The following is a 19,195-nucleotide window of genomic DNA, read 5'->3' on the forward strand; positions in this document are numbered from 1 at the left end:
AGTTTTATTTGTATAATGCTTTTAACAATGGACATTGTCGATTTAAAGCAATATGGATATTGCAGATTTACAGCAATATAAATGTATACATCTCTCTCCCTAATGAGCACAAAAGCAGCAAGGAAAACAACTCATTATGATCCTCAACCTTTCAGTAAACTCTGACACAGTTTTCCACAAGACTCTCCTATCTGGCAACCCAGAAAAACTCTGCTTCTGCTCCATGCAGATCGTCCACTGGTGTCCCACAAGGCTCAGTGCTTGGTCCCCTTCTGTTCTCCCTCTTTACATTGGTGAGGTCATATTCTCACATAGGTTTTCATGTCACTGCTGTATGAATAACAATCAACTTATCCTCTGCTTCCTTCCCTCAGGCACTTCTGTTTCTGGTCAGATCTCTGCGGGTCTGCCAGATATCTCATCATGGATGGCAGTTAATCAGCTGAAACCTACTCAGCAAAACTGAACTGTTGTTCATCCCAGGAGATGAATTTCACAGATCTCACCATCTGTCACTGCATGCAACCTCAGGGTAATCATGGACGATCAACTGTCCTTCTTGTCTCACATCGCTAAACTGACACTCTCATGCCAAAAAGCAGAAGTATTTGCAGATTTCTATCCACAGAGGTCACTCAGATGCTTGTACAGTCCCTTGTCATTTTGAGACTGGAGTACTGCAACTCATTCATGGCTGCTCCAGAACGATGCTGAACGACTTATTTTTAATCTTCCCATGTTTTCCCCACACCACCACACTCCTATATTCCCTCAACTGGCTTCCTATAGCTACCTACATCAGAGTTAAAACGGAGAAAAGCCTTGATGCATTCCTTCATCGTACACTGATGGTGGGTTGAGCCGAGCAGCGCTAGCGGGATGGTGTAGGGTATAAGAAGTGCTTTAAGGTAGGTGGGTGCTGGTCCATTTTTAGCTTCACAATGATGCTTGCCTGATGAAGCTAAAAGTGGACCAGCACCAACCCACCATTAAAACACTTCTCCCACCCGGCACCACACTCCCACAAATCCTCTAGCGCTGCTCGGTTCGACCCACTACCTATCAGTGTACCAGAAAGGAGGAAGGTTTTTCTCTGTTCTGGTGTCTAAGCGGTGGAATAAACTTCCTGTAGATGTCAAAGCAGCTGAGTCACTTAAATTAGCACTTTGTTAAACTACAAAATCCTTTTTTCATACTATACTCAGCTCGCAAGGAACAGATAATACTCTTGGTCCCTGAACTAGTAATCCAGTAAAATCCAGAAAGAGAATGCATTTATTGATAAAAGACTTCACAGCACTTCTTTAGGTCATTCTGGATAAGGGCATCTGACAAATGCCACAAAGGTAAATGTATACAGGCTCTACAGCTTCAAAAATGTTTCAGCCCAACTCGAAAAATAAAATACATATCTGTTTTCTAACACAAACAAGTTCTACACTGAAATGCATGCACTTACTAGGAGAGTCAACTCTTGCCAATCCCCTGAGCACACGTTTGGCACCGTGTGGGTCACACAGCACATCTATGAGAACTCATCAGCACAGAAATATGAATTAAATATGGCGGCAATCCAGGAAGGGTACTGATTAATTGCTTGCAAGGATAACAAAGCACTAGGCTAATGCAGTTTGACCGCACATGTCTGCTCTAATTGCACTCAAGAGAAAGGCCCACATTCGGCATGCTCCAGCCTTCCACATATTTGTCCCGCCAACCGTGCAAGATTGTGTCCACTGCCTGGCGTCTCCTGGAGCCAGCTCACAGTCACAGTGGGACACAATCGATTTTCTGCCACCGTACAGATGCGTATTTACAGCCGTAGTCCTGAGCTTGCACAAAATCCTACGTTCCCTCATTGCAAGCGCCTGTTCACACCAGAAAAGCACCGGCAGCTGCGATTCATTTTATACTACATACAAACATCTGGTCACATGTAGAGATCATAAATAATGCAAGAGTTTTAATTTGCGAAAGTCATTATTTTGTAGTGTGTATGTGTGTGTGTGTGTAGAAGGATACACTGGGCTTCAGCCTGGTAGATGGTCTGGTCAGGCTGGTTGGCATGTTGCATGGCGATGGCATGAGGGAATTCGTTGAGCATGCGCTGCTGGAAGGCTTCTAAACGCTCATAGTCGTGACCACGACATACAAACTCCTTATTCTGAAAAGCACACACATACACGCACACATACAAATACATAAACAAATATCCTAAAAACACAGAGTGGACAAGAGTGCCACCAAGTGGACTCGAAAAAAAGCAATGGCGGAAGACACTCTTGACAGCAACATATTATAAACATGGGGAAAAACTGGACTCTGCACTACATCATGTTAATAGCTTTGACTCAGATTTAGATCTATAGACATTTACGGGAAGAAAATGTGTGAGTAACACAGGCATTGAAACCCATCATGAATCATATGCTTCCAGAGCTGGTTAGAAAGCCTAGTAGTGACTGATTATTTAAACATTCTGTTTGTTTAGTGTGTGTTTCCTAATTCCTTAACTTTTATTCATCATAAAATCTACAAAAAAAAAACAATCTAATTAGTTTTTATTTAATTATTATTATTATTATTATTATTATATTTTACTTATTTTTTTACTTTTACTGCTCAAACTATGTGTCAGTCTTTGGTAGGTGTTGCCACTTACCCGTAAAAAGAAAGGAAACTTCTTCCCGTAGAAGCCCACTCGAAAGAACTCGGGCTCCAGTCTCTGCTGGTCCATTATTTTATCATACAAGGAGGCTTCCATCATCTGCACATTTCGGATATTACAGAAAAGGCATGTCAATGCACAATAATCAGAGGCAGAACAGTTGCTCTGTGTTTCACCGTAAAACAAAACAGCTTTTAAATTGAATATAATAATGCCCAAAAGGAGCAAACCTTCATTTTGCTCAAGTTCCTGTAATCATAGTACGCTTCATACTGATCAGCCAACTCTCGACACAGGAGGATGCCGTTCTCCCAACACTGAGAGGAAAAGATAAAACAGGTGTCACACCATGTACGCAGCCATGTTAACTTCCAGTGGGGGGCAGTAGATGATCATCAACACAATTACTTGCAAAGAAAAAGCATTCACAGTGACGCTAGAGTGTTTTGCTATGAAGCTAATTAAACGAAATATTTTCCTCCCTGCTGCTTCCTAATCCTTTAGCAATGACACACAGAGGGCTTGATTCAGGAGTACAGAAGGAGACTAGACAGTGGGCACATTGAGCTTTTATTTTCATTCAAGCTGCTTATGATGAGGGTGCTAATTATGTAAATGCCATTGTGTTGTGATGGGTAACTAATGAAAAGACGGTCTCCAGCTGATATTTTGATCAGTAGGTGATGAAGTCGGAGTCATGAGATGCAAATGCTGCTATGCAACAGGCAGACTACAAACAACCTTGAGAATAAAGAAACAAGTAAACTAGAAGAGCATTGCTTAAAGGTATTGCTGCACTTTTAAGAAGATAAAAGTGACTGAGGGATGACATGTGGTACATATCTCAAGTTCAAATAACACCACAAATAAAATAACACAGAAATGTTGTTTAAAAACAAAAGTTTAAGAAACAAAACATGAGAAGGGAAGGAAGGAAGGACAGAAGGAAGGAAGGAAGGAAGGAAGGGAAAGAAACAGACAGATAGATTGACATCTGAGAAAGACAGACAGAAAAAATAAAGAAAGAAATTAAAAAAACAAGGAAACGTGAACCAAGAAAGAAAGAAAGAAAGAAAAAGAAAGTTACAGGAGGAAGGAATACAGATAGATTGACATCTGAGAGAGAGAGAGAGAGAGAGAAAGAAAGAAAGAAAGAAAGAAAGAGAGAGAGAGAGAAAGAAAGAAAGAAAGAAAGAAAGAGAGAGAGAGAGAGAGAGAGAGAGAGAGAGAGAGAGAAAGAAAGAAAGAGAGAGAGAGAGAGAGAGAGAGAGAGAGAGAGAGAGAGAGAAAGAAAGAGAGAAAGAAAGAAAGAGAGAAAGAGAGAAAGAAAGAAAGAAAGAAAGAGAGAGAGAGAAAGAGAGAAAGAAAGAGAAAGAGAGAGAAAGAGAGAAAGAAAGAGAGAAAGAAAGAGAGAAAGAGAGAAAGAAAGAAAGAAAGAAAGAAAGAAAGAAAGAAAAAAAGAGAGAGAAAGAGAGAAAGAAAAAGAAAGAAAGAAAGAAAGAAAGAAAGAAAGAAAGAAAGAAAGAAAGAAAGAAAGAAAGAAAGAAAGAGAAAGAAAGAAAGTTACAGGAGGAAGGAAGAGAAAGAGACATACAGATAGATTGACATCTGAGAAAGAAAGAAAGAAAGAAAGAAAGAGAGGGAGAGAGAGAGAGAAAGAAAGAAAGAAAGAAAGAAAGAGAGGGAGAGAGAGAGAGAAAGAAAGAAAGAAAGAAAGAAAGAAAGAAAGAAAGAAAGAAAGAAAGAAAGAAAGAAAAGTCCAGAAAGCTGTAAACAGAAGCAGCTATTTGAGAAATTAAAGAAAGACTTGGGGATCTGGGACCTTGCCACGGTCAAAGTTCTGGATGATGGTGAGGTGCAGGTACTCTTTCCTCTGCCATTCGCTCTGCATGGGGTAGCTCAGAAACTCCCGCAGTGGCCTTTCTGACCACTCCAACAGCTCATCGTACAGCAGCAGTGTGTAAGAAGCCTCTAGACACACAAAAAGCACACAAAGTCACGACAACACACCCACCAGGCTGCTTTCATTCTCTTTTCTCTCCAGCATCCACCCCACATGCCCCTGCTGAGCACCACTCTTCCACCTACGCGTGCCATTACCTGTGAAGTTCTGTGCTTTCAAGTGCAGGTCATACAGCTTGTGGATGTAGCGGATATACATCTCCTCCTTATTCAGCTCTGTTTTATAGAAGTTCTGCACAGACAAAGAAAAACGGAGAGAAAACAGAGGACAAAACAATTTTTGTGTGAGAGAGAGAGAGAGAGAGAGAGAGAGAGAGAGAGAGAGGGACAACTGGGCCAAGGACCAAGTGTTTTCAGCTTTATAAATTAATGAGACCCGAGTTGTCCACCCACATCCCCAAGTTGTTGTTACGGGTTCTAGTATAGGGATGAAGTCAGAAAATAAAATTAACAAACAAATTGCTGTGCGGGAAAAAAAACTTGACTCGTCAACATGAGCAAGAGAAACCTTTTTAACTTGACGTTTAAAGACTCAAAGGATAAACACTGCGGTCCACTGCTGCTCTGAAAACGCTTGTTAAATTAGCAGGTTTACAGAAATCAGACCTCATGGGTGGCCTGTTAGGTGTGGATGTGGCTGACAGCTTGTTGTCTCCACAGCAGAAGGATGCAGTAAAGTGTGAAAGCCAGTGTGGGCTGGCAGGTACAGCCTTAATGCTGGTGATGAGTGTGGAGAAAGAAACTCACCAACAGACTGACAGTACAGCCAATCTTCTTTCCATCCACTTCTCCAAGTTTCATACAATCCCTGGAGAAAAAAAAACAAAAAAAACCCCAGAAAGTCAAGGCCTTAAGACTCTGAAATTAAAGGATGTACAAATGTTACTGAATAAACTTCAGGTCATTGTTTAGTTTTCTCTTACTGTCTGTGAAGAGAATTACATTTGTATTTTATTTTTACAGTGTGCATCAGAAAGTGTACTGCAATTACACTCAACCGAAATGTCCTGCTTCCAAGCAATATTTTTATCCAAAGGATCTTCTCCCGCTGTTTATGAAACTTTCACATATTTGAAAATTTCTATATCATTTTTTAAATGAATAACAATGAGCATACACCGATCATGCATAACATTATGACCACTGCCAGGTGCCGTGAATAACACTATCATGGCACCTGTTAGTGGGTGGGATATATTAGGCAGCAAGTGAACATTTTGTCCTCACGGTTGATGTGTTAGAAGCAGGAAAAATGGGCAAGTGTAAGGATTTGAGTGAGTTTGACAAGGGCCAGACTGTGATGGCTACACGACAGGATCAGAGCTATAGTATCCCATGGAGGCTCCACCTCGCAACTTGCAGGACTTAAAGGATCTGCTGCTAACATCTTGCTGCCAGATACCACAGCACCTTGAGGGATCTTGTTGAGTCCATGCCTCAACAGGTCAGGGCTGTTTTGGCAGCAAAAGGGGGACCAACACAATATTAGGCAAATAGTCATAATCTTATGCATGATCGGTGTATGTCATATGTTACCTAAAAGCAATATATCTATAGGTTACAATCTCCCACAAGCTATTGCAATTGCTATGAATAAATATTTTTCTATAGCTGAATCCCATGTGCAAAAAAGAGATCATGACAGTGTGTGCTGTTAGTGATGCAGCCTGACATAAAGCAGAATTAATGTTAAAACCCAGAAGTTGATTGTTTTCCAATAACAGAATATCCCGAAATGTTTTATTCCATTTAAACTGCAGGAATAGGTTAAGGTTAAAATATTTATGAAGGATATATCCTTTTATTTGTATATTTAATGATGAGAAACACAAAGATTAAAAAATGACAGTAGCTTTAAACATCATTGTGAATAATCTCTGTGCTATAGAAATATGGTATCACAAGACACACATGAAAATAAGCCAGTGATTCGAGGTTACAACCGCCTGATTTTGTAAGATTTGTACATGGATTCAAAGGATGCAAAAGAAATGCGAAACCTTGCTCTATATCAGCGTTAAGAAAAATACCATGAATATCTATGAATAAGTTAAAAGGAACCTCAAAAAAAAAAAAAATACCATAACAAAATTATAATATTGCCTTAAGAAATTGTTACCTCCTGCTAATCTTTGTTGTTTATGGCACATTAGAAACTCATTAATATTCAAACACATTAAAAAAACTGTTTAAGTCATTAACAATTTAAATGCAGTTTGAAGGAATTTTGATGAAGTGTGTGTGTGCATGCATGTGAGTGCATGCATGTGACACTCACCTGTAATCGAGCAGTCTCTCCATCAGACGTGTTACTGTCGCAATTAACGAGATTCCGCTCTCTCTCCATGTCTCTCTCTCGATCTTCTTTAAAAGACTACCACACACACACACACACACACACACACACACACACAGAAGAAAGCAAAATTCAACGATTAGTTTTTACCTTGCATCATGCGCACACACACACTCACCATCTCCCTTTAAGCATTATTCCCACACAAACACACACTCAAACACACACCCTACTCACAGATCCAACCACAGAAACAGTGAGTAGTGTGTCTTACCTAGGATACGGACCGAACAGAGGAATTCTACTCCAGGAAAGCAGAGACGAGACAAAGTCATATTAATAGATTAAAGTCAGAAACACTCACTCATACAAGTTAGTAAACATGGTTAGTTGAGTTAGTGCAGATAAGGAGAGAGAGAGAGAACATGAACAAAGGGAGAGGGGTTTGATAAAGCAAATCTCTGTACTGATACCATATATATATATATACACACACAATATAGATTTTAAGGAAAGAAATGAAAGGCAGTGGGCTAAGGCAGCTAGTAAATGTCATGTTGTGCATATTAAACAGAAATGATATTTCGGGGATTCTTCTGTTTGGCACCAGCTTAAACAAGCAGAACAGTGTAAATACAGCTGTGATGCACCCGTAGGCTAAGTGATCAGAAACTGAAGCCACATACAAGCCTCTCTCTTTCACACACACACACTGGTAGTTAGGCACAAACTGGTAAAGCATAAGGAGCTCCCACTCCCCCTTTATATTAAATATTTATAGCCAAGTACCACGCAGACATGCTGTTTACTTCCTATAAGACAGCAGGTCGACTATAAACTGCAGGTGTTAGGATATAAGAAGGCAGCTGTATGTGGATGATGGGAGGACTGCGTGATAATGGCTAAAATGACGATCATGAGTATTTATCACAATCATTAAGCCGAAACATTAAAGCCAGACACCTAACCCTATATTGTATCCAAATGGGTGAAAGGAAACAGTATAAAATCAAAATTTCTTCTTCAACATTTTCATACAATTGCTAGGGTGGCCACACCAGGAATACAACAGCAATTTTAGAAACACAACATGCAGGATGCCTCCAAAAGTACTGGAACAGCAAGGGCTATTCTTTCGTTTTTGAAGACATTTGTGTTTGACAGTCAAAATGGTGGGTTCAAACAAAAGGTGTCGTATGCTAAGCTGGTGAACACATCTAGATTTACATATCAGGAAATGAATGTTCAAATTCTGATCTCAGAAACAAAAGATGTGGCCTCAGAAGGGACCACAAGCAGGGAGGAAGCTACTGAAGAAAACAAAAATTCCACAGCACTTGATATTACTGTGACACTGACGATTCTAAAGTCTGATCAGATCATTAACTACGTCATTAACTCCAAATGGAAATAGTCGCTCCATACTGAACATCACATGCCCATAGATGATTTAAGATGTCTCACATACACAGTTAAATAAAGTATACATCTTGCAATGAAATAAAAACCTGGCCATCTCCCCTTTAGACTGCACTTATAAATAAACTTTTTTTCATTGATCTATCCTCGGGTCACGGGGAGGCTGTGCCTATCTCAGGCGTCATCAGGCATCAAGGCAGGATACACCCTGGACGGAGTGCCAACCCATCCCAGGGCACACACACACTCATTCACTCACACAATCACACACTACGGGCAATTTATAGACTCCAATCAGCCTAGAAGCATGTCTTTGGACTGGGGGAGGAAACCGGAGCACCCGGAGGAAACCCACCAAGCACGGGGAGAACATGCAAACTCCACACACACAGTACGATGGACGCTGGAGGTGTGAGGTGAACGTGCTAACCACTGAGCCACCGTGCTGCCAATAAACTAAACTTGAGAAACTAAATTCAAAATAAGAATGAACAGAAATAATAAGAAATCAAAATACTCAAATTAAAATGTTACGTCATGTTAAGTTTTAGATATGATGACAGCGTAAATCTAAAACATCAGCATACAAACACTTCTGAACAAATAAATTACTGAGGCTTATATTTCCTCTTTAAACATTGGCCAGCTCTTGCCCAGTGTATTGCTCCATCTCTCAGACTCATGCTGTCTGTACACGATCAGCAATGATCCTGTGATGTTCAACACGGGCCTCAGCTTTCAGTTTTGAGTTAATATTGAAGTGTTTCTGACTTTGCTGTTGAGTTTGCACATTTGTTGTGATGTTTTTGTGAATGCGTATTTCACTTACAGGCCATCGTAGACTGCATGGTCAAACATTTATTTGTTTATCACACTTCCTCACATCAGATGGTATTAAGAAAACTGACACTTTATAAACTGTGACCCGAACCAACAGACAAGCTACTGTTGCTTAGATTGCTGAAGAAATTGATGCTGGTTCTGATAGAAAGGTGTCAGCATACACAGTGCATGACAAGTCAGGGCTGTTTTGGTGGCAAAAGGGGGACAAACACAATATTAGGCAGGTGGTCATAATATTATGCCTGTTCAGTGTATCAGTCAGTGTATTTACATTCCATATATCACCCCCACAACCCATATTTCATCTATTATTTTACTTTGTACAGCCTCCCAATTTACTGTACAACATTTTAGCTTGAGATTACTATTATTATTATTATTATTATTATTATTATTATTATTATTATTATTATCATCATCATTTCACTACATGTCCTTCTGTGTATGGTTGCATATGTGACGAATAAAATCCTATTTAAATTTGATAAAGCATGTTCGTCTTTCTCTAGTTAAACAATCTATATCAATCCTTCAAAATTACTAATACACTGATTTGGAATTAGAATGCATTAAGAATATTATCTACACATTAGTAGTTCTACAGAGTGGTTTGCTTTTTCAAACGATACGCTGTCACATCCTTACACATTTGAAAATCTTTTCTGAGTAAAACCTTAAAAAGTTGTGATTTAGCAGCGCTGCTTAATTAATCAAGGAATCATAACCGGGAATACTTCACTGTGAACTCCCTGTATATGCTTACTGAATGATAGGAATAAAACCCAGCACACACTCTCACTCACATGCTGTTGAAGAGCTCTCGGTAAGTTTCATCACCCTTTCCCTCTGACATCAGACTGTCGAGTTTGTCTATAAGTTTTGCCTCCACCTAAGACAGATAATCATCCAGGGTTATAGGTTAAACATCCCAAGTGTAATTAAACAGAGTATGTTTTTTTAAACTGAAGCAGCAGGGGGCACTGTTGTACCTGTTTAAAGTTGCCGCTGCGCCGCTGTTCCCAGTCCATCATATCGTGAAAGATGGGGATCATCACATTCCTCAGATCCGGCTGAGGAACCAGCGTCACCTCGAGAAATGGGCCGATCATAGCAGGGATGAAGTTTAATTTGTGCTCTCCTATAAAAGCGAAAGAGAGAGGTTGTCACAGAGGGAGGGGGGGGGAAGACAAGAGTTTGTACATTACTTTGATTTCTTTGGGCAGGAAAAGTTTAACATGTTATCAGTCTCTTACCTAGATTCTGCCACATACTGAAGATTTCACAACCCATCATCACCCTCATATCCCCATACCTATAAACACACACAACAAAACAGCTGAATTACAAACGTGCACAAATGTATAGTTAAGTGACCACTGAAGAAATGCAATTAATTCACACTGACTGAAGTACCTAACGTCCAGTGCAAAACCGTACAGGATGAGATATGTAGCTCATAGTACAGGTGTGTGTGTGTGAGCTACTCACTTTTCTAGAATTTTCTTGCGCTTTGAAGGAGAGAAGGTCTCAAGCTGGAGGCAGGACTGGTTAATAAAGATGACAGATAGATAAAAGTACGAGTCCCAGACCTAAATTAAACACATGAACACACACCCAGTGTCAGTGAGGAAGCATTCACATTAAGCATAGCCTTCATCTGTATATATACACGTGTGCAAGTCAACACTAAATAGTTTTTCTTGCCAGCCACAATCAACTTAGTGCGGTGTGTGTGTGTGTGTGAAGAGGTGTAGTACACCACACACCACAGGAGGCCACAGTGTAAACACACACACTCTGAGCCACATGGACCGACTCGGACACCACGATACACACGTACCTTATAATCAAACCTGTCATTGAGAAAGTTTTTCCTCAGAGCATCTGACAGGTAGAGCACCGTTGTGATGATGACGCTGGAAAGGAAACGTGTGCATCAGTCAGCATGAGTGCGAGCAATACATTCCACGATTTATTCATGTTTAGAAATCTTTATTAATCAAGAGCTACTAAGGATCTTACTTATTAGTGACGAGCCGCATGACTGTCCAGTCTTTGGGAAACATCTCGGGCCGGATCAGGATCCGGAACACGGTGAAAATCTGCAGGAGGAAATCCTGACAGGTAGAAAAACAAAATCAAAAACAATTCACAGTTACTGAAAACAAGAAAATGTCCTGACTTTAACATGATATTAACATAACTACTAGTGAATATAATGCACTGAACTGAAAACAAACAAAACATGTGAAGTGAATTGCTACACAATCCTGAATGAGGTTGTAATATTTTATTTGAAGAACCATAAAAATAGCCCCAAATCAATCACTTTCAGAAACCCATTGCCTTCCGTTTTACTGGTGGTAGCTGAACATATTGCTAGATTTATGCTTGACGCAGCCACACTGGCAAACAAAAGGGCCAACAAGGTGCAATTACATTTATTAGGGCTGGGAGCCTCTGTGGCCATATGCTCAGCAGTTTTGCAAACAAGTAAAACAAGTACACAAGTTGCTGGTACACAAGTTGCTGGTAGTATATTCCGTGAATAAGCACATTTGCTCATAAAAGGCATTACTCCTGGGTTATTCTTACCCTTAGCTCATCTTTACTGGTGAAACGCTGAAGATGCTTCTGGTAGTGATGATCTCCCATCTGCTTCAGAAGAGCCAAAAGACAAGATACAAACTCCCCCTGAAACACAGACGCATGCATGCACATCAACAACACTGAAAAAAAGTTACATAAACTTGGACAATAAGACAATAATCAAGTGCCTATGTTTTGCTTTGTCCTTGTTTAATTCCCACTCACACCCACTCTCACAAAAACCTGCCTACATATACAGCTGCTTTTTGAGAGCTTATAGAATTTGGCTCTATTTCCATAAATACACAAAAAATTAACCATAGTGACTCAGAGTAAAAAAGTTTAATAAACTGATGTTGCATGAATAAATGAGGTAAATGTGTCATGTTGGTAAATGCAGCACAAGCGACCTGTAAACCTGTTAATGAAAATGGCCTTTGCCAAAAGTTTTGGGACATCTGCCTTTACATGCACAATAACTTTAATGACATTCTTAATCCATAGGGTTTAACTGGAGTTGGCCCATCCTTTACAGCTATAACAGCTTCAACTCTTCTGGGAAGGCTTTCCACAAGGTTTAAGTGTGTGTTTAGGGGAATTTTTGACCATTCAAGCATATTTGTGAGATCATGCACTGATGTTGGATGAGAAGGCCTGGCTCCCAGTCTCTGCTCTAATTCATCCCAAAGGCATTCTATCGGGAAAGTTGGCGACTTGAACACCTCAATCCAGTGATTTGGAGGGGTGTCCCAAAACATTTGGCAATTCAGATCTAAATGCCTGTATACTGCCCTTTCTCATGATAATGTTGGTCATCCCACTGAATAAACTGATGAGACATATCTGCTTTAAAAATGGAAGTAGATAATAAACAACATATGGCCATTCAAGTAATGCTGTCACTCAACTAATCAGACCAGACAGGATAACTTCTCTTTCTACGTAACCCTCTCTTTAGCCCTGTGCTCCACAGTAAATCACAATTCCCCAACTGAAGACCCTTGATTCATGTCCAAAAAAAAAGGAACACGTGATTAGACATATGAGACCTAAACAGCTCTGGTGAACACAGCTATAACATCAAACCAGAATTTGACTCCAAACTCATCTCCTGCTCTATTGACACAGTGCTGACTGAACACATCCTGCAGAGTAAATACCACAGGAAGATCAGTGGAGCTATTGAAAAGCAGGTAAAGACACGGCGAGGTTGGCATTTACAATACAACATGACACAAAAAGCACAGATCACATCTGAAGGAAAAGCTTTCCCACAATTCACCTGACACAGAGCGGCTTTGAAGTATAAAAAGCTTTCTCTGCTGCACAGTAATTAATGGACCCTCAGGGGCTTTGGTCTTTATCTTCTCTTTATTCTTTATTTCCTCCTCTGTTAAGTGCAGTATCGCTCTCACTGTAATTCTCATGCTTTATCTTTGTTCTCTCACCGTGACATCCTGACTCTGAGGACGCATGGTCGACGCTGGGGTTTGAGGACGGTTAGAAATCTCCAGTATGGTCCTTAATAATACACCCAGCAAGCTCTCCACTATCAGATCCACTTCTTCAGACATGGCTGGCTCCTACACACACACACACACACACACACACACACACACACACACACACACACACAGTATATGAGAAGAGATATAAATTGTACAACACAGGTAACTCTATTATTACAGTATACTTAAAAACAACTTATACAAATAGTATAAATAAATCCAAGGAATATAGGATGTTCATTCAAATAGAATTCTTGGTGCTATATTGTAGAGATGTCAAATATACAGCTTGTGGGTTCTAATAATGCAGTAATTTGTATTATAAATAAATTAACACTGCAATGGGAGTGAATACTTATGCAATTTTTCAGTTTTATTTGGAACATTTAGATAAATACTGATAAATTGAGACATATATCTGCATCTTTTGGCAAGAAGGTTCACTTGACCTCATACTAAGTGTAATATGGCCTGTTACCTAAACTGAGGTTGCTCCATCCTGCTGTATGGCTTTTTAAAGCATTTTTGAAGTGCATACATAATTTAAAGGTTTAATTTCATTTATTATTCTCTAACGTTCACACACTTTATAACCTTTGCCAATATAAATATAGCAGGTCAGTACAGCAGTTCGAATGTGAATATGATAACAAAGCTTTAAGTAGTGAGGTTGAGAATGAGAGCAGGAGAAGCAGCCAGAATGAAAAGGTGGCTAGTGGAGCTGAAGCGTCTCTTAAAAGTGGCCCTGTAGAGTGTGTGAAAGTGGTTTAAAAATTACACACACACACACAATGCTCTCACCCCATACCAAACAACAGACTACTGATATTCAGTTAATCTAAAGATATTGTTTTGATTATTAGGTTGATTACGTACCCAAAACATCGCCGAAATGATTAATTTTAAACATACATCAAGCAACTTACACTACTACAGAACTCTTATATAGGAATAATTAAATGATACTACTACAATATTACTCATATTCATCAGATAATCAGTGTTTTCTTTACCATTTTTAATTGTAGAGAAATGTAAAATACCCCATAACCTACTGATTTGTTTTTGGAAAACATTGTTCTCAAACCTGTTGGCTAAACCATGCTTGCTTCCGAAAGAACTAGGCTTTCTTGAAGGCTTCTTGTATCCTAGAACACGATTCCTTCACCTGTTTCACATCACCTCACTATTTCAGCTTGTCACAATATTACGAGCCCTAGATTTCCCATGGACCAATTTTTTTGGAAAATGTCATCAATTTAAAAATAAAAAAATTAATTAAATAAAAAAAGTTGATTAACAAAATAGTAATAATAATAATAATAATTATTATTATGAAACATTTTTGGAATTGAGGTTGTATTTTATTACGTAATTTTATAAATTTTGTCCATTAACCATATAGCTCATGTCTTATTGTCCTATCTCTTCTCAATCTCACTTCACAGTAAATGTGTTGAAATCTTGTTTAAAGTTCTCACTCTTCCCCTGCAATTATTTAAAGAGCTGTGTTTCTCAGAGGTTGCATCACTCTCTCAGCTCAAAAGCTCGTCTCTCTCTCTCTCTCTCTCTCTCTCTCTCTCTCTCTCTGTTCAGGCCAAGTCAGTGACTCGTGTCTTACCGTATCATATCTCTTTATGATGGACAGCATGCTGGTGAGTATTTGTGCGCACATCACCAGATCCCGCTGCTCCTGCATGTGAGCTTGTAGCAAGCGAAGAACCACAGGGAGCAGGATACACCTTGATTCTGAAACGCACACAAACACACTTTTATTGTGACAAATTTCAGTGATCTGCGAAGAAGCTAGCTGGAGGTAGCGGTTTTGAAAACAATACAGTCCCTCCTTTTAGTGGTCCCTCCAAAGCCATGAACCCAGTACACTAGAACTGGGCCAGAACTTCTAACGATCAGTGCAAGAGATCTATAATTTACAAGCAAACAGTGACATGTTCTTGTCTTGACTGGTTGGATGTTGATGCTCCATATTATTTTTTTCTAACTCAAAGGCCTCAGAAAAATATTATATTACAAATTTTATATATATATATATATATATATATATATATATATATATATATATATATATATATATATATATATATATAGATAGATAGATAGATAGATAGATAGATAGATAGATAGATAGAGATATATATATAGATATATATATACACTAGTTCTATTAGCCAAAGAATTATTATGGGACAACCAGTAACAACATCTAATCAAACAACCAGGTATAAACCTGCAATGCGCAAGTGTGTGCATGTACCTGGATTTGTGTAGAGTTGGCTCTCCACAGTTTTGGAAATGCACTGCAGTTTGACAGTCTCTAGGGGGCAGTCAGACTGTGAGGTGTCTGGAAGACTCCCCAGCGTCTCCCGCACGAATGAGGCCACTTCTCTGACCGTGAACAGCTTAAGCAGCTCCCCATAGACTGCTGGAAATGCCTGCAAAAACACTGCCTGCACACAGAGAAAGAGAGATAGAGAGAAGAGAGAAGGGAGAGAGCATCGTTTACTTACAAATATGCCAGATATTCTTGACTTAATAAACTTTTGTGAACATTTAGCTGCCAAAATGTTTCCCCTAGGGGTTGGACCCTACATTTTGCTTAAAACGTCAATCAACAAAAAAATAAATAAAATAAAATAAATAAATTCAACATGATTTTGAGATAATAAGGTCTGTCCATGATCACATTTGGACTTTACCAAAACTGTAGCTGTTCTGCGAGTTGTGCATTATACTACACTGTCCTCTACTGGTGGCGTTAAAATGGGCATCATAGCAGCAGTCACACTCTCAAATTTTAATAAAACAATATTAAAAATTGAATACAGAATTACTGCCTTTTGGTCACATCATCACTAAACTGGACGCTGGTCACTTAGTGCTCTCAAACACATGACCTGAAAATTCTTTTCAGATGGTGGCCTTTGGTTTTTTGGGGGCATCAAAATCAAGACTGAAAATAGTACAAGTAGATTTCAGCTTCAGTCACACTGACAGGTGGTAATCTGTGCCGGTCCACAGCTCTTTAGCAGACTGAGATCAGACCTCTGACTGGGCCATATAATAACATTGATCTTCATCTTCCTGAAGCACTCATGGGTGCAAAAGGCTGTGTGATTTAGATCAATGCCATGCTGAAAGCTAAAATGACTCTTATGCCTATACTTTATAGAATTCAGAATCCTTTATTATTAAGAAAAAATAGTCTTAAAAGAAAATGCTGTTACCTCGAACCCTTACTGGAAATATTGTGCGTAGTGGGTGATGAGCAGCGCTGGTTAATCTTCTATAACCAAGACATTTTCCTGTATACATTTGGAATGCTAGATTTTTCACAAATATAAACATCTTGAATTTCCTTCTTTCTCCTATAAGTAATGGTCTCAATATTAGGTGAGAGTTCACTTACTGCCATTGGAGCTCATTTAAGGTTACCACTGGCCTCAAAGCAGCTCACTTAAAGACCTTTCTCTTTCTACAGCCATCAAAATCCACTTCTTATGACGGGATATATTAACTGCTATTGAAATTCTTTTATTTCCATCTGCTGAGCTATGCTATTCAAAAGAATGGTCCCATTAATCTTTAGATAATTTTTACTGGACCACAGTCATTTCATTTAACAAAAAACCTGTCAGGAACACGATGATGGAGACCTTTTAGTTAGGTCCTACAGAGACATATTCATTCACGAGACATGAAACATTATGTTTGGTCCACTGCCTGACTTGGAAAGGAAATGCACCCTAAGTCAGGGATGAACAAACCATACATGCATGAGCTAGTCAACCAGATTCAAGTTCGAATGCAAAAAAAAGTTCCAGCATGCATTCTTTGCTTGCTCAGAAACTATGCTAAAATTAACCTGTCTCAAAACTTTGATGATGAGTTAGATAAGTGCGTTAATAGGCTATAATTTCCAGCAGAACACACAACCCCTGTAAAGCCACTCATTACAGTCTTCTGATGTGTGTGGTGTGACTCAGAACGCATAGCTGTGCCTTAGTTTCAGTATCGATGTGTCTCGCATTACCATGAATGGCATTAGACATGCATAGCAAATGGCAATTTTTGCAACAAGAAGTAGGTTATTTTTCTTTCTAACAGCTACTGAAATTTCCCATCACAAACTATTTGAGGCAGTTTAACATTTAGACATGACTTCCAAAAACAGCAACGTAAATGCTGTGTACAAGATACTTATAACACCCATTATCATACACATATGGTCAGCAAAAGTGTAGAAACAAAATAAAAACACAACAATCCATGAGTTAAAGCAGAGAAATTAGAAAACAGATGTATTATAAGCCCCACTTGAGCATTTGCCAGTGTTATCAACCCTACTGAGGGCATAATGTTTAAATCCTGATTATTCCAAGCTTCTAACCATGCAGAAATCCGTAATCTCTAAATTCCTCTGGTTTAAGTTAAAACATTTCCAGTGCAGCTTTTGACAAGAACTGAAGCCTGGAACTGAATCCAACCAAGGAATGCATCAGATCAACAGTTCACTACAGTGTAACATGGATTGCTGCTTGAACAGTGAAGTGAATGAAAACAGACAGCACACTTAAAAACACTGCAGTGTGTGTGTGTGTGTGTGTGTGGAGAAGGCCAGGGATTAGCACAGATTAAGACAGCCCTGACCTGCATTCTCTTACTGCCTTTGTCCCACTCTGTATAAAGATTAAAACACTCAGGCTTTTCAACACGCTTAAAACATGTGGCTGCAACCAGATTAACACCTACAAATGCTCTTCCTCTTTTGTGCTGCATTTTCAGGTATATTCAAAGTAAAATAAAGACATAGACTTCGTGGGCCAGAATACACAAGGGATTCAATGATTTATTTCATTTTCTTTTTTTAACCTGCTGCTACCACTTCATAATAGGAAATAATAACGACTAGGTTAAAAGAAAATAAGAAAATAAGTTGATTTTTAAATTATTAAAGCTATTCGGACTATTAAAGCTATTCCTAAGAAAGAGGCAGTCAAAAAAAATAAAATAGTTAAAATAAAAAAGAATAACTAAAATGAAATGCACGAGAAAATTCTGAAATAAAAATAATAATAAAATTTAGCAGCAAAACAGCAATGAATAGATGAATTTTTTTCCTATTTTGTATGATAATGAGAATACAAGGATACAGAAAACAGGGTCATGGCTAGTTCCATAAAGAATGCCCTGATTTCTATCACTGCATCTCTTCTTCCCAGATTTACTTCTATTTTCTCAGCTTTTTATGTTGCATTGTCTATGCTGATTTCTCATTCCATCTGATTATATCTATTAGAAGAGTCTTATCCCTGTTAATCTTTTAACACAAGCACAGTGCAGATCTCCTGAATGCGGACTTGTCTTGTATGAGGGCTGAGGTGGTGACGGAATACGCTACTCCAAACCCTGTACTGTTAACGGAAAGAGACTCAGGCTGCACACAGAGCTGAGAGTTTAGTCAAGCTCAGTCACAGTGTCTTCAACCTAGAGAAGTGCTGAGACTCCTCCTCAAACACACCATAAGGGATGAATCATCTCCCTCGAGGGCACGGCTTCAGAAATTCAATTAAGGATATTGTACAAAAAAAATAAATAAATAAATAAACAAGTTTAGGTACAGTAAAGTTCTCTCTAAAGAAAGTTGTTCAGCTCACTTATCATGCTTAAGGGCTAAGAAACTTTATTAGTTATATTGCTGACAATAGTGAAGAAGCAGGTAAGTACTCGAGCTGTGTGGAATCTGTCTTAAGGATAAAAAAAAAAAAAAACCTGATCGGGGAATATTCTGATCAAATTACAAGTTTCCTTTTTTATCTGTGAGCTGATATAAGAATAAAGATGAATTAACAGTTCCTCTCTAACCTGAAGAAGAGTAATGAGTAGTGTGAC

General features: G+C 38.9%; 1 protein-coding gene across 3 annotated transcripts in view; it reads right to left on the reverse strand.

The window, feature by feature from the left end:
* The window catches only part of dock4b (dedicator of cytokinesis 4b), a 97,278-nt gene that overhangs the window by 18,655 nt on the left and 59,428 nt on the right, over positions 1–19,195 (reverse strand). For 2 of the 3 annotated variants that reach the window (XM_058416955.1, XM_058416953.1), the window contains exons 23-40: positions 15,561–15,753; positions 14,907–15,034; positions 13,226–13,360; positions 11,784–11,882; positions 11,211–11,305; positions 11,029–11,104; positions 10,677–10,777; positions 10,442–10,500; positions 10,178–10,326; positions 9,992–10,077; positions 7,201–7,227; positions 6,909–7,004; positions 5,378–5,438; positions 4,769–4,862; positions 4,491–4,639; positions 2,899–2,985; positions 2,663–2,767; positions 2,023–2,164 (exon numbers count right to left, since the gene is read on the reverse strand). In XM_058416955.1, coding sequence (XP_058272938.1) covers positions 2,023–2,164; positions 2,663–2,767; positions 2,899–2,985; positions 4,491–4,639; positions 4,769–4,862; positions 5,378–5,438; positions 6,909–7,004; positions 7,201–7,227; positions 9,992–10,077; positions 10,178–10,326; positions 10,442–10,500; positions 10,677–10,777; positions 11,029–11,104; positions 11,211–11,305; positions 11,784–11,882; positions 13,226–13,360; positions 14,907–15,034; positions 15,561–15,753 — 1,882 coding nt within the window. The remainder of the gene's footprint in view (positions 1–2,022; positions 2,165–2,662; positions 2,768–2,898; positions 2,986–4,490; positions 4,640–4,768; positions 4,863–5,377; positions 5,439–6,908; positions 7,005–7,200; positions 7,228–9,991; positions 10,078–10,177; positions 10,327–10,441; positions 10,501–10,676; positions 10,778–11,028; positions 11,105–11,210; positions 11,306–11,783; positions 11,883–13,225; positions 13,361–14,906; positions 15,035–15,560; positions 15,754–19,195) is intronic. The other variant, XM_058416954.1, reaches the window with a different exon arrangement.

Source organism: Hemibagrus wyckioides, linkage group LG19 (assembly GCF_019097595.1).
Source record: "Hemibagrus wyckioides isolate EC202008001 linkage group LG19, SWU_Hwy_1.0, whole genome shotgun sequence".
Taxonomy (NCBI): domain Eukaryota; kingdom Metazoa; phylum Chordata; class Actinopteri; order Siluriformes; family Bagridae; genus Hemibagrus; species Hemibagrus wyckioides.